The sequence below is a fragment of the Branchiostoma floridae genome, chromosome 15, assembly GCF_000003815.2.
Source record: "Branchiostoma floridae strain S238N-H82 chromosome 15, Bfl_VNyyK, whole genome shotgun sequence".
Classification (NCBI taxonomy): Eukaryota; Metazoa; Chordata; class Leptocardii; order Amphioxiformes; family Branchiostomatidae; genus Branchiostoma; species Branchiostoma floridae.
In genome coordinates this window covers 9,445,458-9,469,560 of record NC_049993.1, presented here as the reverse complement: position 1 = coordinate 9,469,560, position 24,103 = coordinate 9,445,458, and the positions used below count along the sequence as shown (strand labels likewise).

At 40.8% G+C, this 24,103-nt stretch overlaps 3 protein-coding genes across 4 annotated transcripts in view; 1 reads left to right on the top strand and 2 right to left on the bottom strand.

Annotated features, from left to right (window-relative positions):
* The window catches only part of LOC118431407 (alpha-N-acetylgalactosaminide alpha-2,6-sialyltransferase 1-like), a gene marked incomplete in the record, with an annotated part of 9,359 nt that extends 6,369 nt beyond the window's left edge, over positions 1-2,990 (bottom strand). The window contains 2 exon segments of the mRNA XM_035842615.1: positions 358-506; positions 2,820-2,990. Of these exon segments, the coding sequence (XP_035698508.1) occupies positions 358-478 (121 nt within the window).
* Positions 2,991-3,822: 832 nt separating this feature from the next.
* Positions 3,823-12,315, top strand: LOC118431440 (N-acylneuraminate cytidylyltransferase-like). Of its 2 annotated transcripts, none has more exons than XM_035842679.1 (7): positions 3,823-3,929; positions 8,715-8,835; positions 10,032-10,172; positions 11,066-11,149; positions 11,340-11,409; positions 11,722-11,867; positions 12,116-12,315. In XM_035842679.1, exons 2-7 carry the CDS (start codon positions 8,743-8,745, stop codon positions 12,173-12,175), a joined length of 594 nt encoding a protein of 197 aa, XP_035698572.1. In that variant the 5' UTR covers positions 3,823-3,929; positions 8,715-8,742; the 3' UTR covers positions 12,176-12,315. The 2 variants fall into 2 exon arrangements, with proteins under 2 accessions (XP_035698572.1, XP_035698571.1); XM_035842678.1 differs by lacking the exon at positions 3,823-3,929 and adding an exon at positions 7,490-7,612 and having other exon boundaries at positions 12,116-12,314.
* A 264-nt stretch (positions 12,316-12,579) lies between these two features.
* LOC118431399 (tripartite motif-containing protein 3-like) lies at positions 12,580-16,514 on the bottom strand. Its single transcript, XM_035842597.1, has 3 exons — positions 16,236-16,514; positions 15,175-15,335; positions 12,580-14,582 (listed from the first exon to the last, which is right to left on the bottom strand). The coding sequence occupies exons 2-3, from the start codon at positions 15,320-15,322 to the stop codon at positions 12,931-12,933; spliced, it is 1,800 nt and encodes a 599-aa protein (XP_035698490.1). The 5' UTR covers positions 15,323-15,335; positions 16,236-16,514; the 3' UTR covers positions 12,580-12,930.
* Between the last annotated feature and the right edge of the window lie 7,589 nt (positions 16,515-24,103).

Sequence of the window (24,103 nt, the reverse complement as noted above, 5' to 3'; positions counted from 1 at the left end):
GAATGTTAAAATTGTTTAAGAAATGTTCGATGTTTTTTTTGTTGATTTGTGCTAACTTTTGCTGTACATTCGGTAGCTCACAAGCAAACTGAATAACTTGTCGCATTTCAATGTTCAAATATTCAAATATCATACTCAGCAGTCAAAACAGACAGTATATGCATCTAATAGTTGAATTTTTATACATCTTGTGTGATTCTTTGTGGGTTATCATAATGAATGGTCTCGTGACTTGTATTTAGTTTTATTTCAGTATAACCATCTAAATATGATAACAGAAAGTTAAAATGGCTCACTCACTTCCATCGTCGTCTGAGGGAAACAAGTCCAAAATGCTGACGTCTCTCGGCACCAGGTTCTCGTCCACGTTCCTGTCCACTTTACTCTCGAAGAAGACCAGATGAACAGAGAAGAGCAGGCAGCCGACGAAAGCCACCAGGACCACCAAAAACCGTATATTCGGACGTATCACCAACATGTCGAGCTGCGTGGCTATAACATCGGCTCTGAAAGTGACAAAAGTTTGGGTTATATCATAATTAGATGTTCAAGGGCAGTTCTCAATATTCCCTAAAAGAGCGAAACTTGGCACTTAGAAGTCTTTTGATATATACTTCTTTGAGTGTACAAAGTTTCCTTCCTATACGTTTTTGTGAAATTTTCCAGATAAGGAAACGTTTAAAATGTCAGTTGAATGAAGTTTCCTCTATCATTCGCGTAAAAATTTGATCTTTTCTGAAAACATCTACGTAATCTAGGAATCAATTGTTTACAGTTGATTTAAAGATTACACAGATGTGTTTTTTTCAGATAAGACAAAATGTTATGTAAACGTTAAATGTCGCCGGCACTTCAATGAACACACCGAGTATGACTTCTCTGAAGTCTCCACTAATAATATCACTATCACGGCTCGCCCCAACCTTACATGTTTATTGGCTTACCCTCGAATGAATATCATTTAGAAGCTTTGTCCTTGGCATGGACATTTACAACTAAATAAGTCAAGCCAATGATTTATCTTGGTCAGAAGAACATATCGTCGAATAAAATCATCTCTTTTGTCTGATACTAAAGCGTCCACGTATTGAACCCAAAGCGTGTGACAACAAGATACAACAAAGGTCAAATGCGACGTCACACTGGCTGCGTGCATGACTTAAGCCTTGTCTCCTGAAAAGCCCTCTAAAGCGCATCGAAAGTCTCTAATAATAGAAGAAAGTCACATATTTCTAAAAGAGTTAGGCGAGTTTTAGATCAACAGATTTGACCAAAAAAGGATATCGCTAGAAATACAGAAAAATATAACTAATTGTCTAATCTAGAGCTCACTTCTAGACCAGGTTGTTTCTACGCCAAAATATACTAAAATCTCATACCTTTGCGAAATATTAAGTATTCTCCCTTCTATTAGATTGCGAGTGTCTTCCTGATAAATCCTCATCAATTATGCAACCAAGTCCAAAATTTAGATCAAATATGTATACCGATGGTTACCTTAAATTCATGTCACAAGTATGGTGTCCCATTATTTACCACTCAGGAAACCGCTCGGCTATTATCATAGTAACCGATGGAAGGTAATGGATGCTACCTGAAACGTCTGGCCGTTTCCAAAATCATATCCAGACGCTTGAGTAACCGTCATTAGGCAAATAATAGCCATTTCCAGTCAAATGATTGTGAATACTTTTTCAGTACAACATGTAACATTTTATCTGTTGATCTATTGCATTCACTTTCGGTGAAACGTGCCTATATAAATATAAATATATATATAGATCCTGGACAAAGTCACACAGCAAACAAAACCTCCCTTCGCACGGGCAACACACATGAATACAGGTCATCGCGTGATTTGGCCCCCTTGGGCTACTGTAGTGTGACCTATCATTCACAGACAATTAAATAAGATAACTGACATTACTGCACTATTCGACACGAAAATAATGTAACCTCCTTGATTTAACTAATGGTAGGCAGCGCTGAATACATTATCCCGCTTGGTATACAGTGTAAAATTATTTCACCAAGTACGTTATCGGGACAGCAGACAATAGTTATAGTCTAAGACAACGTTCTGTGCCATTATTGGACATCGTTGTAACAATGTATACTGTAGTATAATTACAGATCATGTGTACAAAGGGTGTCTAACTTGTCTGTCAGCGTAGCATAGAATGAATCATACCATCTAATGCCAGCGATAAATATTTAGATTTTTTTACCCCCTAGATTCACCTGAAATCATTAAAACCGTAAATTGATGGAGTTGGCCTAACGTTTGTGAGTCAAATTGTAAAATTATTTACCTACTCTGCATCAGATCTACTCTGTATCACTGACAAAAGATAGTGAGCGCTGTTTAAAACGTCTGACCGTTTTCAAAACCATATCCAGTTGCTTGAGTAGCTCCAATTTTGGCGTATTTTGGCGTATCTTATTACCTGGATGTCTGACCTTCAGCGGTGTACAGTGCTTGTTATTCCGAAAAAAAAAACCCATAGATGCCGCCTTTACGATTAGCAAGATCGTTATTCATTGAGACTACTAGTATATAATAACACAAATGACCATCGCTAAGACTTGGCGACAACATTTTCTTGTCATACGATAGGCAGACGGATTTTAATGACATATCCACTACTGTTACAAGAATGTCCTCATTTTGCTGTCATGGACGTGGACATGGGCATGTCAGTACTACATACACATGTAGTTGGCAGAGATGTTTAACTATCTTTAACTCGCTATTGAGACGAATCAGAAACCAACAACAAACACTTGAGACACAGAGGGTGAAAGATACTAGTACATACCTGTACAGGTAGCCGTTACCATGACAACGGCAGGTGAGCCAACTGACAAACGACAGTTCTCTCAGAAGGCTATTTTGACACGAATGTCTGTGAACACACCCAACAAAACACTATGTGGCAAATATTGTCTACGTTGGCCGCTGCCATATTTGTCAACCCCTTTCCCCTGAAGACTTGTCGAACAGGTTTTAAGATGTGTAGGAATGTTCCATTGTGATTGAAGGGGAATGCATATTTTATGTTTTTTGATTCGCCAACACTGACTTTCTTATAATAGACAATGCTTGTTTGCTTTCTATTACATTATCTATCTAATTTGCTGTCGGAGTTATTAAAAAAAAGTGCATATTTCTGTTCTTTTTCTAAAAAAAAGACAGGAACCTCTATGGTTTATTGGCAATTTATGACACACCTTAATTGGCACTTCGCAACGGGTGGGCCAAGACCAGAGAAGTGATGTCGATATTCGTCAGCAGCTGATTCGTATATAGCAAACGTTCCCTATCGGTGACCTTGCGTCCCCCATGGAGAAAAAATGGTTCGCTCCTGAAGATGTTACAAATGTTTGAACAACTGTGTCATGACACCAACTGTCCTAGGCTTTTGTTCGATCTTTTCGTGTCTCTTTTGTGACGTGTAAAAGTCGTCCCCAAATATGTAACATTATGTTGGTCATCGTAATCTCCGCGTTATGGAACATAAACATCGCACATTCGTCAAGACATGAACAACAACAACAATTCAACAATGTCTCTTTTACATTTCTTTGGTCTGTGTCCGGTAGCTTCATACCTGAGGTGAAATGAAATTTATAACATAACGTTCCCAACATAACGTTCCCTCTTTTTAGATAATTGACACATTCATTCAGATCATATTATAGTAAAAGAACTACAAAAGTACTGCTGTACCCCCAATGAGGCCCAGGGCCGGTGATTAAATGGATAAGCCCCTAATAGCGCTAGCAGCCGGCTATGTCATACCTAGAAAGACCGGTTTATAATTGGCGCGTCAAAAGAACACATCCGTCCTTTCTGTCGGAACGTACGTGGGGTCGGCAAAGGGAGTCGCTTCTGAGACCATCAGCCCAACTTTTGTCTTTATAGAAAGGTAAGTAAGTATTGTAACTTATTTTTATTGTTTAAGAGGCTTGAGCAAGGGCATTGAAATGAGGTCGCCGCGAGTAAGACTAGTGCAATGCTGACAGAAATCGCACTGAAAACATTCTAATAGATTTGGATCTAGAAATCATAGGTAGCGATGAAGTACTCATATTGGCCAAGAGGGGGCGCTTCAACCATTGTTATGTACATGTATATAGCATTCCCAAAGATTTGATAACATTTTTTCAACATGCATTCTCTGACGCAACCACTAACATGCCAATTAATAAGCCTCTACTGGTTTAGGGCTTTCCATTGCTGTAACAAACCTAATAAGAAAAACGAATGATCCTTAGTGAAAATGTAAGTTTTAATTACGAAATAATATTTTGTTTATTATTATTAGCAAACATAAACAATCTTTACAACTCATCGCTATGTTTGTATCTATAAAAACAAAATCCCTAAATAGTATTTCTGCCATTGAAAGGGGTACTTAACTCCAGAAGGGAGTGTTATTTTCCAATAGTTCTATCATGATATCACAATCAACAACCGTTTTGCAAAATTTGACTTGTGGTGAGTTACGCGAGGTGTGTTTGGATAACTCACTAAACCCATGCATTACTAATACGTAATAGATACTTACTTCATCATGAACATTTTCGGCATAAATGAGGGGTGATGTGCACACCAAGACGGGTATTTGTTCACAAGATATCAAACAACACATAGCAAGACGAGTTTTTTGACATCGCCCCTCAAATTGGTTTTGTAACCTCCCGACAGCTGACTAACTGGTGCGAAGAATAGTCACCTTCCGTGTTTGGGCAGGTTAATCCTTTCCTATGGGTGATGTGGGAACACCCTGCTGAACTCAAAAGCGAAGTTTTGAAAGACATGCCCCAATTCCTCCTCTCATCCCACCCTAAACCTTCCTTTGAGTCCAGTTCTGTAGCTGTGTCTAGATCTGCTCTCTTGTAATTCGGAAGTTCAGCAGATGCGGGTAGTGTTGTCTATGGCCAGCCCTCCTCTGTACAGGTCAATGTTCCCCATATGGAGGGCCGGCCAAACCTTTCAGTAGCAAAATTCCCTAAAACAATCTGGAGACTTTTCGAAATAGTCTGGAGATATTTGTCCAAAACAACATTTCATTCAACCCCAACCTGTTACGCATGTAAGTAGGACTTTTGACACAACATGGGTATTCGAGTCATCAACTTACAAAATGTCGCCCTGAAAGAATGTCTATCTAAAATTTTTATGTAGTAAATCTTGTGTATGACCTGGCCGGCCGGGACAGACACACCACCTGCTCGGATACATCCCACTCTACCACCGTGTAGCACGTGGCGGTGCGTCGCATATCCTGGCGTTGGTTGTCTCTATGTTGTTATTTTTTGTATCCATGTTGTTTACACTGGGCCAACGGTATCCACACGGGGCTTGTCCAGAAGTAGCCGACCGAGACGAAGATTTTTATACAAATTGTAAATGTTAGTCTTGTCGGGTTCTTGATGGAATTAAAATACACTGTAGTCTGTACTTCCTTCAGAACTAGACCTGTATACATAGCATAGATAAACATGCTAAAATTGTCAGTTCACGAGAAACGCTATTTCTGGTGTACATACAATTCTGTACTGCAAAAGCTGTTGTGTAGAAAGAAAATTCATAGCGCAGATTAATGATAATACTGAGACTTGACTGAAGCATGTTCTGTCGAAGTTTTCTTGATAACGATATACAATCTTAAAACACAGATAGAGACGATTTTTCTGTATTTGACACCCAGAACAAACAAACTAAAACTGAAACAAATTCTTTTCTTGATAGAAGCAAGGAGCTTTTATGATAAAAGCTCCTTGGTAGAAGAGTAAACAAACGAATATTTACAGAAGGATACCTGCTTGGCAATGTATGGTACCAGAAATGAAGACCTGACAGCCCACAAACAGCCCAAAACACTTCTGGAAGGTATTAAAGCGCCATTTGTGTCGTTTACTAGTGCCAAGGAGCTTATATAAGCTCCTTGCTAGTGCTTTGATACTTGTCACAAGATGATGACAGAAAGCTGTGGGTGTTAACCAGCTGGCCGAATAACCCTTACCACTGTAGTCCGCGCACACAAATGGTCCGTCAATAATGCATGGGATAATTGAGCGTGTCACGACACCGATAATTCTATCGTTTTAGATCGTCCAAATTGTTTGGCTGGCTAGGAAACACTGAAGCACGCCATAAATCCCCTGCTACCCAGCCGACGAACTTCGGCCGCATGTGCTGATCACCGGGAGGTCACTGAGTTTAGATATCCCCAGACACTCGAGAGTATTTTCACCAACAAATCTACGTACCCATCACTTTTGACGAGACTCGGGTACCCGTGAACATTGGCCGATCTCTGAAGATCGTGGTGTGATCGAAAGAACGCGAAAATTGCTCGCGAAAATGTCAGAACTGTAGAGCTCTCAGACTCGTCGACTGCTCTATTCTCCTTATATACAGCAGGGACATACTTGAGCACTTTCTACATCATTTATGTGTGGCAATAATGATAGTGTCAAACTTAAATCGTCTTATGCACAAACCTACATGCCTGCGAAGCTCGTGTGTTACGTCGAAGGGCGGCTATATACCTATATATATATATATATATATATATATATATATACATATATATATATATATATATATAGAGAGAGAGAGAGAGATAGAGAGAGAGAGAGAGAGACAGAGTGGGAGAGAGACACACACACACAGATACAGAACCTTTCTCCTTTTTCTGAACCCCACCAACACGAAAACAAAGCAATCCGAGATAGTTGTCCTTACATTTGCCATCAACATGTGACAATATTTAAAAAAAACAGCTTGCAATCAGGAATCACACGATGCCAGTGTTGCAGGTATCCGAGCTGTTTGTGTTTTTGCTCTGAGATTCGGGTTTAGTATATGAAACAAATGTATACACAAACTTACACGGGCAGGCAAAACTATCATGTTCAAACGAAAACGCGTACGAACTGGATCTGAATATTCATCTTTCGTTTATCTTTCAAGTACCATGTATATCCTGTATTACTTCTGTTACTTAGTTTAATTCATTGTCATTGTGAATACTTCGCTAAAAATGTTTGTAAAGACTACCCCCCCTCCTGGAAATTAATTTGGCAGAATCAGATACTGCTACTTAGCTGCTACTTAGAATTGAAAATTCAATAAAAGATTCGACACCGAAAAGCTGAAATACGTTGCAAAAATGTTGTGCTTTGCAACAATGAGTATATCAGTGATTGCGTATCTCTGTTTGGGGCAGACGCCTCAAGTCGATAAAGAATTGACCCCTATTATCATCTATCGTGCTCCCATTCACATTCATGTCATGACCACACCTGCGGGATACACCGTAAATCATCTTATTTTCTCCTAAAGATGAAATCAAAGTTGAAATCAACTTGAGAAAACTTTCATCTTACGCGAGTGCTTTCCGTGGAAGACTGTAGCGGTGGTTCGAATCTGACACTCAATCTTATTTTTTACCAAATGGTATAAGAATCATATCGTAATTTCACATACGCAGCAATGAATTATGAGAATTACAGTATGGCAGCCATAGTTTACACAGACACCGACAACAGAGCCCGATAGGTGATTACGTACAGAGGGCTGCCTGGTCGTCTTCTTCAGGTATTTTGACTCTCTTACAAGTGCAACACAAGTTAAGGTGTGAGACCAATGTTAGACTGTGCTAAAGGTAACTGTTGACTAGTGTAAAGCCCCGGTACCAGTCGGTGACCATATGTAGAGTACAGAATTCAAGATAATCGGGGGGCATTTCAGAACGAGATAGCTGTGTTTCGAGAAATTTTGTTACGGAAGCTAAAGTAGTGGCATTAATATGATGTAGGTGTATTGTATGTGCTTGAATAGATTTTAATTGTTCTGAATTAATTGTTGGTACAATGACGTTACATTTTTGCACGTGTCACCTATTGTCAGACCTTTTATTGCAACATGAAGTTAATTCAGTACACAATGTAGCCGCACTCAAGCAAACTGGCTTATATTACGGAACCACTTAACAAAACATGATAATTCGTAAAAACAGAAAACGTGGTAAAATGTCCCACAGTGGTCATTTTCTTTAATTACTGCCGGGCACCGCTCCTAGCTCCTCCCACTAGTCTCTCTTCAACAACATGACATTCTGTTTAGTACATAAAATAGTTTGGGCAAAGCGTTTGGCTGTTTTGTCGGAAACTACATACTGCTATCCGGACAACTATCTGTGGTAAGCAACCCGCCCGTGAGATTGGTCCTCTAAGGATTTTTGTTTTAATCTGATTTTCCCACTATATTGTTCTCCACTTAAGTCGGAGGGGGGTGGGGGTGATTTGGAGCAGAAAAGGGGGGTCGGGGCTGGGTGTTTTTTTTAACTTCCACCCCCCCCCCATCATTCCATTCCTGTTTAAAACGGGTGGTGATCAACGTATGGATTTCATGTTCAGCTACTATATAGTGCTAGCAGCAATGTTCGTTCCAAAAATGTTAATCAACAATACCATAGCTCTATATGGACTGTTATGTTCACGTGTGGCTGCCAGAGACTAAGCCATTTTTGTCAACACAACAAGAACCATCTGGAATGAAAAAAAGCGTTGTTCACACATTTCACAAGATCATTTTGTCCCAAACTCAGAAGACTATAATCTACGTAACTTTCGAGGAAAGACACAAAGGCAAAAGTATGATTTTTATCATCTTGTTTCTTTTTTTCTCTAACTTGTAGATTGCCAAGATCTTGACTTTGAACCACGATGTTTCCAGAGGACAGTGACGAGCCGTCTGTAGAGTTGGGGGAAGAAACAGAGATTGGGTCTGCAGTCGGATACAACTTTGCGCATTGGAAGGTAAGTTCTGAATCCGTGTGTTTGTATCTCAGCTCGTTTACTACAAGCAAACATAAGCTGCATGGCTCAAAATTCTTACAACGTATACATGCATTCAGGTGCAATTCGTCATAGCAGTTGCTGCTGGAATAATCAAAACAAGATTACACTGTCAAAACTTTTGCCAAAACGTCTCGAGTTGTCTGACTATGATGATTCATGATCCGAATGAAAAGTTTGTTGATTTGACTGCTTCTAGGCATTGCACTAAGTTGATGGAAGATAGGGATGTACTAAAAGATACTAATAACAGTGAACATTGGTTTTAAAGGATTACAAATTGTGCCATAGTTTTGAGGTTTTGAGGATGTATAAAACTGAATAGATGAATAAATTGTCATGTTTAACCAAAAACACATGTAACCGACTTGACATCATTCTAGCACAAGTCTAGGAATGGATCTCTGTTTTTGGTACAGTTTTTATACACGCTATTTAATATTTTAGATGACTATCAGTCAGGAGTTGACAGTATTATACAACTTTGTCTCTGTACAGCGTAGGGATATTGTGTGTTTTCCCCACAGGACTTGTAGAAATAACCGACCTCTCACGAAATGTCAGTTACACAAAAGGTTTCCAACTACCTGCACAATTGGTCGTCATTTCGCGATTAAAAATGGATGAAAGTCTCCCCAGAGGATACGAAAAAAAAATCAGTCATAATTGTTAGATAGATTTAGTGTGGGGCAGATTGAACACAGAAGTTTGGCAGGTTGGCGGATCATATATATAAGGACTGCTATAGGAAAACAAAACAATAAAGATTAGTGAAAAACGTGACAAAATGCTGAGATATTGGACCGACCAATCTGAAACAAGAAGGACACAATAAGCAAGAAGCAGACGTGTGGTGATAACTGCCGTTTTGTTACCAATTGTGTTTTCCCTAGATCATCTGCATGACTTACCGTATAGAAATCTGACAGAAATGTATTTGTTGGACCCCAAACCATTGAAATTCTTGGGGTCTACGTTCATTACTGCCTTATTTGTTTCACTGTGTGTTCGCGAATGTGTCAAGCAGCAAGTTTAGGTGTTTTCAGACAACAACCGAAACGGTGGCCTGTAGAAATAACTAACGTTACATCGCTGCTTTTAAGACAACTTTAATACTCTCTGCCCTGACCATACTCTGTGCATGTTTTCCTGCCCAGTGTCTGAAGTTACTCGCCGTGAACGCAGACGGAGTCCTGTTCTCTCCCGAAGCACTTCAGGGCCCGGCCGGACAGCACCTGAGAACGTACCATTCACGGGACGTGGTGGGGGTGCGCATGCTCAGGAGGACAGGTGTACAGGTGAGACAAAGGAGGTAGCTGGGCGGATAATCTCTGTAAACATGCGTGTACTCTGTTAACAGGATGTATCTCTGTTGGACTGGAAACTATTGTCTTCTTACTTTCTTTAAAAATTAAAGAGAGACTTATCTAGCACATGTATATGCAGGTTGTAGAAAAGTTGAGTCTCATATGTGATGTAGAAACTACATATTGGTTACATATACATTATGAGGACATATTCTTCTAGGCAACGACTTTACTTGTCCGGCGCTACTCTTCTTCTGCCACACGAACCACCATGGTCGCCCAGAAGCCCCATGTCCTGATAGCGATAGCTATTTGATAGTGCTTGTTTAGACCTCATATATCTTCCTGTGAAGAAGTTGTACCCACATGCGTCTTAAAGTTTGACCATCCTGCCGTACTGTTCTAAAGCCCGGGGATTGAAGAGACAAGACTAATCTGTTGAGCCACAGAGCCAGGTTGATAAAGTTCTAACCGGAAACTTTATACATACAACTCGATCAGTATAACTGAAGAATGGCTATAATGGTGTATAACTATTCACGTATGTAAGGCAACTGAACACGTTATACATGTAACGTTAACGTTTCGCAACTAAACTTTTAGGGGCATTCCGTGGTATCTTGTTTCTACACTCCAAGCAGAGGTTACAGGTTCCAAATTGTTTTTGACGTCTTCTTTTTGCTGGGCTCTCTATTTTGTCAGGTCCTAGCTCCAACCAAGCCAGTGAAGTCTGCCAGTTTGGCTCTGGCTTTTCGAATGAAAGAAAGTCTGACGAAATAGAAAGCCCGACAACAACGCCCAAAGCAAAAAAAAAGAAGCAATTCCAAGCCTAATTGCCTGTCTTCTGACCATTGTACGAACTCTTTCGTGGATTGTCTCTACAGGTCTTGCTGCTATCAGAAGAAGAGGACCCTGTATTCAACACGCTAGCAGAACGGGAAAAATTCAGTCTAAGGCAAAACTGTAAGGTCAGTGAGCAAGAAGTGTTTATTTGTATCAACTTCAACATCTCCAACAACGCTCTCAAACATTTCGGTTTTTGTCAATGACGAGTTAAACGTATGGCAAATAGTATATGTGACACAGATTCGAAAGATCTGTGGCGTGTTTGGCTCTTACATGAAATAAATGTCTTTTGTTTCCCTTTCTTCTCCACAGGATAAACTGGACGAACTGGACTCCTACAGGCAACAATTGGGACTTAGCTGGGCGGAGGTTGGGTATGTCGGTACGTAAAGTGGTCTTAACATATTCATTAGCTTGATTCAGGCTCATAACAGGATGATAAGTACGGTCTATGGATGTCGATTTATTCATCTATTAAATTTTCACGCCATTGTATATTCCCTTCAGCTTTGTACAATGATGTTTTTGGGGCGATCCAGTCAGTTAGAGGGCACCATCCATTCCCGTGCATTCTCTCTACCATTCATTGCATAAGCATTTCTTACTACATTCTTACTATGATGTATTTTTGCTCGGAACTTTGGAACTCTCTGACGCAAATAATGAAAATAATCAAAATGTTTACACGTCACAGGACATGACGTATCTGATGTGGAGTGCATGCGGAGAACTGGTGTTAGCGCATGCGCAGATGACAGCGACAGTATGGTGCAAAGAATAGCCTGCTTCGTCTCCCACTACGCAGGCGCAAAAGGGGCACTGAGAGAATTTACAGACCAGGTAAAATTTCGTAGTCTATTCAATACCATAAGTCGGAAAAAAATGTGTTCGTAAATTGCAATTTTTAACAGTTTGCAAATCTTATATGGCAGTTTCTATTTCAAAATCGGAAGTAACATTCTTATCGTGAAATCATTTCCTTTCTTGCATGTGGCTCTCATAGTAACTAGGCATAAAATGACTTTGTAGTAAAACCACTTTCCTTATGTTAATCATTATAACATATTGTTTTATGTTACTCTCTTAAGGTTGTGGAGCTCAACAAAATGGGGCCAAAGACGGATACGGAGGTAGAAGTGATCAGATAGACGTCAGCTGCAGGCTACGTGAAGGGACAACGCCGAGCATCTCGTACTTGTGTCAACTCTAGCCTCCATAGCAGGCTTTATAGGGCCTTTTTTTTGGCTCATAATACACTATTGCTGGCCATTTCTACTGATTGCTGGCGTTTTCTGATTGCCGGCCTCCGAAAGCAATCAGCGACCGAGTACAAATAGAAATGGCTAGCAAAAGTGTATTATGAGCCAAAAAAAGGCCCCAGAAAGCCTGCTATGGAGGCTATGTCAACTCAGCCTTGTTGAATTTATAGACCTTTAGATATTTCAGTATTCACAGCAAATGAAACAAGTGATAAGTGATCGGTTCAATATTAAGAAATTATGACTTGAAATTGATCGACGCTGAATTGTAAAGACTTTACAACAGACTCCAGTTAATTTTCTTGATTCTTTTAATAGAAATCTCACCAAAATCCCGAATGCTGTATATTTCCACTGTATATTTCTATGTTCTAGTACTTTCAGAAATTGAAATAATATATCCACAACGAATCGCCGTCTGTCACTCTTATCTCTTATACACCGCATCTATTTAATTGGGCATCTGAAATCTTATAAATCTTACAAACAAGTTATAAGAATTGTGCATATTTTCGTTCTCAGTTGTTGCTACGAATATTATACTACTGGATATAACGCAAGTAATAAAACAAATCAATTGAAACTAAGCTTCTATAACAAAACATAAGTTATTAGACTATGACACCAAGTTTTTGGGTTTCACTTTAGTGACATATGAAGTTCTTTACTATAGTGACACTGCTGTTTGATCCGTCTGTGATGACGAGAGCGCCTTTCTTGGACACAGCCACGGCAACAGGAGCCCTCAATCCGTCTTGTTTGGTCGCTACATGCTTCAGGAAGTGTCCGCCCGCATCGAACAGCGACACCCGACTATTGCCGCGGTCTGCTACGATGATGTTCCCGCTCGCATCAGTACAAACTCCTGCCGGTAGGCTTAGCTGCCCGTCACCGGTACCCGAACTGCCAAATTTGAAGAGAAAAACGCCCTCACTATCAAACACCTTCACCGAATGGTTGAAGAAGTCCGACACAATGATCTCGCCCCTGGCGTTAACTGTCAAGTATAGCGGCTGGTTAAACTGTCTATCTAAGGCACCTAGTGACCCAAACGTGTGACGCAGCGCACCCATGGGGTTCATGACGATTACACAGTGTTTGCTGACGTCACTGACAAGAAGGTTCCATGTGCGAGGGTCAAACGCAATGCCTGCTGGGTGCGCCGCCATGTCCAGTCTCTTGATGTCCTGCAGCTCGCCATGTTGATTGACTATCACCACCGATTTGTGCGTTTGGTCAGTTAGGAACAGATTCCCATCCAACGCCATGGCTATCCCCTCCAATCGGGTGTTATTGCTGTTAATCTCGGGGCAAAGAACGGTAAACGTCCTGAGAAATTTTCCATCTGAGTCGAAGATTTGGACCCGCGAGTTGTCCGCATCTAGTACGAATATCGTTCCCTCGTCAGATATTGTAACACCGCTTGGATACCGAAACTCGCCCTCCCCACTACCTTCCCTCCCAAACCTTATCATTGAGGCACTCTGTTGGTTTTCGTTTCCTTCACCTATGTCACAATCTTCCACTATTCTACCTATACTAACGAGTCGATAGTCTAACTCTTCTCTTATAAATGTGTACTTGGCTGGTCTTCTGTTGCTTCCAAGACCTTCGCACTTTGCAGCATCGTCGAGCAAAGATCGCATCTTTGTCTGTACTTGCTCAACTTCATCAAGCCGAGTGGGTCTTCTCAGTAGTGTTTCTGCCTGTTGCTTCCACTGTTGCATGTTCATCAGATAGTTGTGAATGGTCTCCTTGTCTTCCACGATGCCTAATAGCGAGTCTTGATGCAGAGCTTGGAGCTGCTGGATCAACTGGTAGACTTGCAGGTTGATCTGTTCCACGAGTTTCCTCCCAGCGCTTTCTATCTCCCTCGCCGCCGCCACCTTCCTCTGTTCGCACTCTCTCTTTTCTTCTTGTTCTAACAGTGACAACTGGTTGGTAAGCTTTTTCATGGTTGCTTCAAACGAGACCAGTAGAACTGAATCAAACTTGCCCCTGTTTTCGACCACGGTGATCTTCTCTCTATGTGAAAAGTGTTGCTCTGGTATACAGCACTCACACACCTCGGTCTCACACTCTAAACAGTAGTAGCTGAGGTCGACGTCTGTGTGGCGATTGCATTTACCTAAAGAGGTATCGCTCCTTGGTTGAGGAAGATATTCCATTCTATCGTCTGCACTGGATGCCCATTCGTACAGACTTGTGACGTAATGGTTGTCCTGGAGACCGGATATTCCATTGCTGGGCATGGGGGTTTCCTGACGGCACTCGGGACATGGAAAACGCGTCCTTCCTTAAACAAAGGACATCGACAATCGATTAGGATACAATCTGCTACAGTCGTACGGGTTGAGAGATTGACAAAAATTATTTCGAATGAAGAAAAGCAGAGCCTTTAACAGTAACACAGACACCACTTATTATCCATGTAAAAATGATAGCAGAGTTAAATCTATTCCAGCCACAGTCACAGAAATGACGGATTTCATGCGGCAAATGCGGCAATGAACCCCCAAATCAGAACTCTTAAGTACTAGTAAGTATTGAATTCCAACAAACGAAGAAACAAACAAGAGATGTTATTAGAATAACGAATAAGGGAAACTTAAACCGTCGTTTTATCATTTAACGTATAACAAGGTAATCTAAGCGTAGCTTACATGTATTTTGTATTATTTATGTACATCTACATCTGAGTTGTAGAGGGCTGAGGTCCCTGGCTAAGGTGGATAAGGCCTCCAGCCTGGCACAGCAAGACTTAACAGCGGGAGCAATATTAATCACCACTGTGCCAGGCAGAGTATTGTGGAATAGTTATAGAAAAAAAATTTATTCCATGAAAATTTAAATGAAAATTTATTCCAAAGACAGAAAACCTAGCCTACCGTTGGCATGTTTGATTAGACAGGGCGCACAGAAGGTGTGGACGCAGGGCAGGATCTTGGGTGAGCAGAACGTGTCCAAGCAGATGGGACACGTCAGGAAATGCCGCTTCAGATCGGCCAGTGGTAGTTGTGCCATGTTTTGTGACATGGTATCTTATGGACTGTAAGTAACATGAACACATTAAAAAAAAATGCATACATACAAGATGACATGGAAATAACAGAAACCTGAATACTTTGGTTACTGAACATTTGTAGTGAAAGGCATTACTAAATGACTTAGGTCTAACCATTCTAAGCCATTTAGTCGAGAGTAGACACAAAATCCCTATCAGTATAGGCATAGGTATAGGTATAGAAACTAACATGCGAGGTTTGCTAGAAGACAACCAAAAAGAGAGAAACGAAGGAAAGTGGTATTTCATCTAAATTGCCACGGAAAAGGGTATACCACAGTGCTGCGCATAGCACAAAATAGGTTAAGGATGCACTGCTTATCATATGAATGCTTCAATAGTTGATGCCCCCCTCCCACTATACGAGACTCGTTTAGCGATCCTCCAAAACGAACGTGAGTACGTTAAACTACATTTGCATCAATCTAAAACGAATACTTAGTTCATAGACAACATAACACAGATGTTAACATCGTAGAATATACTCTACTGTAAATGTGTCATGGGAGGAATATGCCACGAGGAGAAAATGTTGGAAGCAAGGTTTTGGCAGAAAAGAACTGAACCATATAAAAATGTAGCAACCTAAATCTTGTTGCCACTTCACATACCGGCATAATCCGTGAATGATGCAACATCTAGGTATCACATTAAACCCTGCAATACTAAATTGACATTTTAGACTACGAAATATAACGTTAACTTTTTAGTCCACATCATATTTTCCAAGACCGTGTCAGTGTAACACTAAGGAGGTACTATCAACTTCGTAAAACGTTGTCTGAATCTCTGTTTGGCGCAACCAACGCCCGCATTGTAACCGGTACTACCATAACAACGAATTCACGTGGGAATAAGGTATAAAAGGTAAGATGAAAACCTCACCTGCGACTGGTGTTTCCTAGAAGTTGAGAGAAAAACGTCTTATTTGTGCTGTGCCAAGAAAGGATGACTAACAGCTGAAAAGCTAGTTTATACATATGCAGACAAAGCGTATGTAGTCACCTGCAATCTAGGCGGTGACGCCTGCCGGAGCCGTCCTACTCTGCCTTCCCCGCCGGTCTGTTCCGACTCTTTTGTTGTGTTTTCTGTGTCATCCGTTATGCACTGGTGGGCGTTAGATAGCCCCACATTCGTCAACGTACGCTAGTTGGGGAGGAGCCAAGAAGTTATATTAAAACATATGGAATCTCTATAAAGTCATTACTCCCACATACTTTAGGAATCGCTGACGCTGCTATGCATTTGAAAATCAACATCATCATCATATATAGACGGAGGCATCCTTCTGGGAAATGAGATAATTGACGAGTGTCTGCAGATAACGTTTTGGTAGACAATGCTTGAAAGAACTGAAAATACACCATGAGTAATAAGTTAGTATGTCGTTTGTGCTTTTTTTTCGTTCGGTTGTACATAGTGTATGGTCAACTGAAATTCCGTGAGCAGAAAATGAATGCCAAGACCAATGCACGTAATTGTGATGCTCTATGTGTACTTCATGATACAAATCATATTTCTTTGGGGCATATTCATGCCCTGACAGGGCAAGAGCGCCTCCTATCACAGTTTGTTGATATCACACGTGTCGATAAAGTTGTTGATGACTAAATAATGTTGGATTTGTAGAAACAAGAGCTTTTACTAAAAGCTCCCTGGGATAGCTATGGACACTGATGTATTTTATGCTTGTGTCTCTTGTGGGCTTTTGTTGTGTCAATGACGTAAGAAAGGGGAACCTTTGAAGAACATTTGGTCCAGAAACGCCGATAGAAGGATTCAGAACATGTTCCTTATATGGTGTACATTATCACTACAAGTATGTATCCCATTCGGACTGAATACCTTGCAGAAAAATCACGGAACCTTAAGGTTTCCTAATCTCCAAGCAGATCCTACGGTGCCATAAGATAGTATCAAAGCTGGCCAAGGAGTGTAGCCGGCCAAGGGAGTCAAACGGGCACCGGAGGAAGTTTGATACTATACATTACGCACCGTGGATCTGGTTCCAGATTAAAGGTTTCCTACCACTGGACAATCACTGGGCGACTGCTGAGCGATCAAAATTGGATTTGTATGACCTATGACTTTAGAAGTAGTAGTATAATGATGCGAAATTATGATTTAAAGGACAGCAATACACATAAAATTTGACACTAAAGAGATGTTTGCCCCCTCATTAATGATCGTTCAGTGGTTGCCGCCTCAGTAGAAAGAATATCAGTCATCTCTAAAACGCCACGTGACAGCCGGCTAATCAGACTTAATCACCCGTATACTGGCTGCGCTCTCCCGTCAACCAGTTTCTATTGTGACCCACACAAAGAACAGGCACACAGGGCTTCTGTTGATCTTAACAGAGGCGGAGACGATGTTTGAAGTCTGTCTCTCACATATATGTTTTTGTTGTTGTTGTTGTGTTGTTGTTGACATGTATGACAAACCTCTTTGACCATATACAAATGATGTGCTGATATGACAAATACGTGAAAATGGTAATTCATCATGCCGGTGACCTGACATTGTTCATTGACAAGTTATGACATTCTCGTCATTCTGTGCCACTCAGTTGTACTCCATGCCATGGTCTTTGCAGCTGTATCAATGGTTCAAAATGTTCAAGTATTTACACCTTCAGGACAACCTCTCGATGTAAACAAAGCCTAAAGCTAGGTGGGATATTTCCGTCTGACCTGTTGGGGTCATGAGGTATCAGCACATTACACCAACGACATCGAAGTCACAAACATATCTAGATTTCTTGGGTTAATTTAAGTCTTATATTTAAGATCAAAGTTGTTCAACCGTGCTAAGAAGGGTTATCTACACACAAGAGTAAGCCAGGCTGTCCAACGACCCTGAACTATGGTCTTAATGATACGTCGAAGTCGTGCGTAGTGATATGTGTGCACATGACGAAGTGCTTCGGTTGTCTATGACTTATTACGGTGGACCTCACGAATGTCATTATTGGCTACAAGAACTAAGGAACAACAAGATCACACATACATAGCTTACCAATCTGCCCCATATAACAAGACTGGTCGATATAGATTATGTACCGAGATCAAATAGCCACAGAAATGGCGATAATAGATAATGGCAGGGAACTACTTTTGCCAGAGGACGGATACAAGTTTTCAAACTTGACAGTAGTGCACAGGAGGAAACGATTATGAAAAAAATAAACATGGCCGGGGACGTTTTCTTCCTGATCGTGGTGTGTTTCTTCTTTGGGTTTACAGGTGAGTACGTTAACTTAATACTTCTATTCAGTGTATAGTTTTCTGCAAGCGAATATGAGGTGAAAAATTAGAGCAGTAGCCTCTTTACTATACTATTGTTAACACAAGTACTGTATGTGATAAAATATTGTCGTCAGTTATGGGTGGTTACTAACAGCTAAGATTTGGGCATGATCATCAGGTGTCTGAAATTGGTCTTGGAATGTCTCACATACGATCATATAATATTTGTTAAGTACATGTACATCATACATTTTGTAAGCAAATAGATAAAGAGGAACAAATGTTTTCTGATCAAGGAACTGCCGGTTTAATTTGTCATACGGCCTCTGGCTCATGGCGCCCAAGCTAGAACCATTACCAACGCCACACGTCTCATCTAAAACAGTAGCTATGAATTTCAAAAGTTATTCAGTCCTAGGTGTTAGTGTCATATTCGTACTGAACAGGATAGTCTATTTACCAAATTTTGAGGAAGAGGAAGCATTTCTAAACTTTTTTTCTTATATATTTCGCCCAAAAGGAAGTTTGTTAGATAAAATGCAATTGAATGTAAAGTGAGAACAAAGTTCAACATTAGTCATAGAGATATTAGAAAATCGTTTGCATGCATTGGGGCATGTTTGTTGGATTGCCTTAATATTTGACAAATAGGGTTATATCCAATAGCAAACATTTGTAATTCTAACATGAGTTTTTTGACTGTAACAGTAGTAAGTGTTGCATTCGGGGCTATATCTTATAGGCCCGTAATGACAATAATAGAGCATTGGTTCCCAATCTGTGTTTCAGACGCGAGCACGTCGCTGTCCTGGTTTGACTTTTACGATGGAAAAGCGATAACCGGTTACAACGATGAAGATATCGGGGGCATCGAAGTGGAGGAGTGCGCCAGACGGTGTTTAGTGGGAACCTCTACTGTTCAGGATGGATCGTGTCTGTCATTTGAGTATGACAACCGACACGGTAAATGTATCCTGAGCAGATCAAACAAGGACACACCTGGAGCAGTATTAGGTGATAGTAACCCACCGTCACGACATGACTACTACCACAGAAGAGGTACCAATTCTCTTTCCAGTCTTGAACTGAACATTTCTATCTAAATCTCAGTGATAGACATCACACCGAGTTCCTAGAAATAAAGCTATTTTGGATATCATTCTCTTTTGTATGGGGCAGATTTTGGCCTCTTCAAGGACAAAGAGTAGCATGTACGCCTAATCCATGACAATGTAAAGGGGGGATATAAAATATCTGTATATTACAAGAAATTAAGAAAAAATTGGGGGAAACTTTGGTGACTTTGAGAGAAAAGCATCACAAACACAGCAATACAAACAAATCTAAAAAAAGTATTTGATTCAAACAACAAGAAACATGCAACTGTTTTAGAATTACTTCATTTTCATGTAGCATATTAGGTCACATTTTGACATGTGCTCCTTTCCTGCAATGGTTCTCAATGATGTGTATGTGAACCCTGCACTGTTCTGGTGTAACCTATTTAACTATTTCTGACATGTCAAGCCGGGTATCATCGTGGATATAGATATTAAGCACTTGAAACAGGTGGCAGGCCAGTGTGTTGGGGTGCATGTCGCCCTATAGTGAGACATGAACCTAACAAGGAAATACATCACCATAGCTCTGCACACCCTGCTTGTATATGTACTTTGTTCCAACCATGTGTTTACTGTGTTCCTTACAGACAGCCCCTACTGCTGTGATTTTGATACAGACCTGTGCCAGTACACACAGGACACGACAGGCGACTTTAACTGGATACGTAACTCTGGTCGCACTACTACGGGCAGCACCGGTCCATCAGTCGACCACACCACTGGCTCAGGTGTGTGCGGAGTTTTAACATCTTCGTTTTTTGTTTTTAAATATGTCTATGAATGTCCGGTCAGTTTCCATCGTATGGAAAAAAAAACTGTGGATTTGTATTACGCCACATTAAATGCATAGCGTTGGTAATGACGTCAATTTTCAACTGAACGATCTGTACAAATTATCCCATACATATTAATATCATAGGCGTCGTAGGCCAGACCTACCGACATTTAAGGAAACAGAGCATTGTGAGAGTGAGATACTTACATAGGGGCATGTTAACATTGTTATGGGTACAGTATGTTTGGGAACGGGAGGGAATAACTCTAGACCCATTTTCCTGCGTCAGGCCACTACATGTTCATAGAAACATCGAGCCCACGACAGAACCCACGACGACAGGGAGATATCGCCCGTCTCATATCTCCGATCTATCTCTTGCATAGCGGCAGTCAGTGTCTTCTGTTCTGGACGCACATGTATGGAGTACACTCAGGTAATTTGTTATAGGATCACTGTAACTGGCTACTACATTGCAGTACTTTAGCACTTTCAACTGCATGTAATTTGCTCAGATGGTGTTTCCATTGACCAAAAATCTTCGTCATTGTGCTCTTCACACATTTCAATGGAATTACAACCGATTGTAAAGTTAGAAAGACACGTCCATCAAGTTAAAAGACACGTCCATCAAGTTAAATTAAGTTTCCAATACTTTTAAGTTAAATTGAGTTTCCAATACTTTTAAGTATTTCCAATACTTTTAAATAATTTAAATCGTCAGGATTTAAAAATCTGATGCCAAACGGTCAAATAGCAAACATTTCTGTCATTTTCCTATATATCTTTATGAAGATTTTGTACAACGTATACGTAGTCAGGCTTGGTGCTGACTGGCAACTAGAATGATGTAACTATATTGACAAAGCTTTTATCTCTTTTTTTAAGAGTGCCCTCCTAAAAGCTGCGTTGGTACGCTGAGGGTATCTATGAAAGCTGGAGGCACGACGACTGAGATCTGGAGCAGATCTGGTAACCAAGGTAACCAGTGGTTCGATGTCGCTGTGAATATTTCAACCACCGGAAGTTACCAGGTCATATTTGAAGGGGTCAGAGGAGGGAACGCACATGGCGACATTGCAATAGATGACGTCAGTATTCTACAAGGAGCTTGTCCAGGTGAGACGTCTAGTGATCTTTTTTTTTGCAATCTGGAGCAAGATGTCACAAGCGCGTGATGATATGTAACTTTTAGAACATACTGAATGTGCTGTGTTGATGGAGGGAAGCCTGTTCAATAATCAATTTATCATTTACTATGCTCTTTTTACACCGCAGATGTAGATGAGTGCGTTCCGAGAGAAGGCAGGGGACCATGTGACCAGGTGTGCACCAACACTGGGGGAGGTTTCTTCTGTTCCTGTAATGCTGGGTTTAATCTTCATCAGGACGGTCGCACCTGTAATGGTAGGTTTACCTGTTGTCAGTGTAGAAGATTTTTTTAATGCCACCAACCATTCACTGAGATATTGTGCGATATTGAATCACTCGAATCGTTGAGGACTGGCAAGGGATATAATACAGTCCATTTGGCTTTCCTGATTTTCCTGTGAACCAGCAGTTTTCGTGACAGGAGGTCAGTCCAGGAGGTCCGATCCAACTTCGTTTGCCAATCTCTTACCTATTGCCATTTCACAAAATTAAAGGTAAATGTCTCGCATAAACAGCAAAACCTGTCATTGACCTAGACGACATCTAAATATGTCCATTGCGTAAAGGAAAATAAGGAATAGGACACAAAGCAACGTGTAAGTAGCATTGCATGTTAACATTTTCTTTCACATTTCAGGAGTACAATGTCCGACACTCACAGCTCCAGAGAACGGCGTGCTGAATGGCGGGAACTTCTATCAGGATGAGGTCCAGTTTACCTGTAACCATGGATACCAGCTGATAGGAGATTCCAGCCGGACGTGCCAGGCTGACGGGACATGGACTGGAGCGGACCCAACATGCATCGGTAAAACAGATAACTTAACGTACTTGATCATGACTTAGCAGCGGGATTGTATATGTCTTGGTGAATTGGTTCACCCTTGTCAACGTTAACATTTGCATGTCCAGGGTACAGTGTCCACGTGTCTGTTGTGTCTCTAATTGATATTTTGTCTTACATTTCAGGAGTACAATGCCCAACACTCACAGCTCCAGAGAACGGTGCCGTCAATGGCGGGAACTCCTATCAGGACGTGGTCCAGTTTACCTGTAACCATGGATACCAGCTGATAGGAGATTCCAACCGGACGTGCCAGGCTGACCGGACATGGACTGGATCGGACCCGGCATGCATCGGTAACACAGATAAGTTAGCCTATTTCAGAAGAGTTGTTTATGCCCTGGTTATTGTTAGTTTTGTGAAGAATTGCCATGGTTTTTAGTTGTTAAGCTATAGATTTGTCACATTCTTCGTAGCAGTATGTGCATATTCACCACAAAATGACAGCGTAAAACAGATTAAGTTAAGAGTTAATCAGTAAGGTTCTCTCATGACTACATTTTTGGTTTTGGAGATATCCACTAGCACTGACTACAACCAGTTACTTCCAATCATGCAAATGTACAGTCTTCCCCAGTACAATCTTTTGACATTTCTAAATTTAATGATTTTACACCATTATCATCTAAAACAAGTTACCTTTGTTTTCCTTCAGGGCCATCAGATATTACCCCATCATCTGTTCGGACAGACGCAATGTCATCATCAGAAATTCGGCTATCGTGGAACATTAGTTACGCAGAACTGGTTACTGGTTATACCGTTTCTGTGCAACAAGATGGAAGCAACGATGTTACCCCCATTGGTGTTGGACAACTTTCAAGTCTATCGTGGACAGTGAGTGACCTCACACCCTACACGTATTACGACTTCTGGATCGTCGCTATCATCGGAGACTTGCAAAGTGACAGAAGTGAGGTTGTCAGGCAGAGAACAATGGCAGGAGGTAAGCATCTTCTTCCTGTTGTCAAATTACTTCAATCATGTAACTTTCTTTCTTCATTACATGTGATGTGATATGTGCACTAAAGCAAGAAAAAATCCATATATTTTGAACGGTTGTTGAGCACTTTTCCACTAAAGAGGTTTAAACGTATAAAGATTATCTTTTTAGCTGAAAGAAATGCAATACTATTCAAACTTTCATTCTAGTCCCAACAATGCCCCAAAACGTGAGACTGACGAACCTATCCTGGTCTGAGCTGCACGTGACGTGGGACGAGCCGGACAACTTCTACGGTCCCAACTTTGGTTACGTCATTAAACTCTTCACTTCGACGGATTCCGGTGCAGCTAAGAACGAATTTGACGTGGCGCAAGATCACACTGAGTACAGGATAAGTGATCTGGAGGCTGCAACTAGTTACACGATAGAGGTAAGCCATGTTGAAATAGATGCAGTAGCACTGTACTTATAACATTTGTATGATGCCTTTTTATTTGCGTTGATTGTTAAATTATTTCGTTAACGATATAGGTTCAAGCAATTAACGGCAGGAACACAGGCCCTCCCGGAAATGCAACAGCCAGGACAAGCGATGGATGTGAGTACTAATTATCGTACTACTTCCTAAATTCTATTCCATGTCTTTCTAACTCATCCACTCATCGTT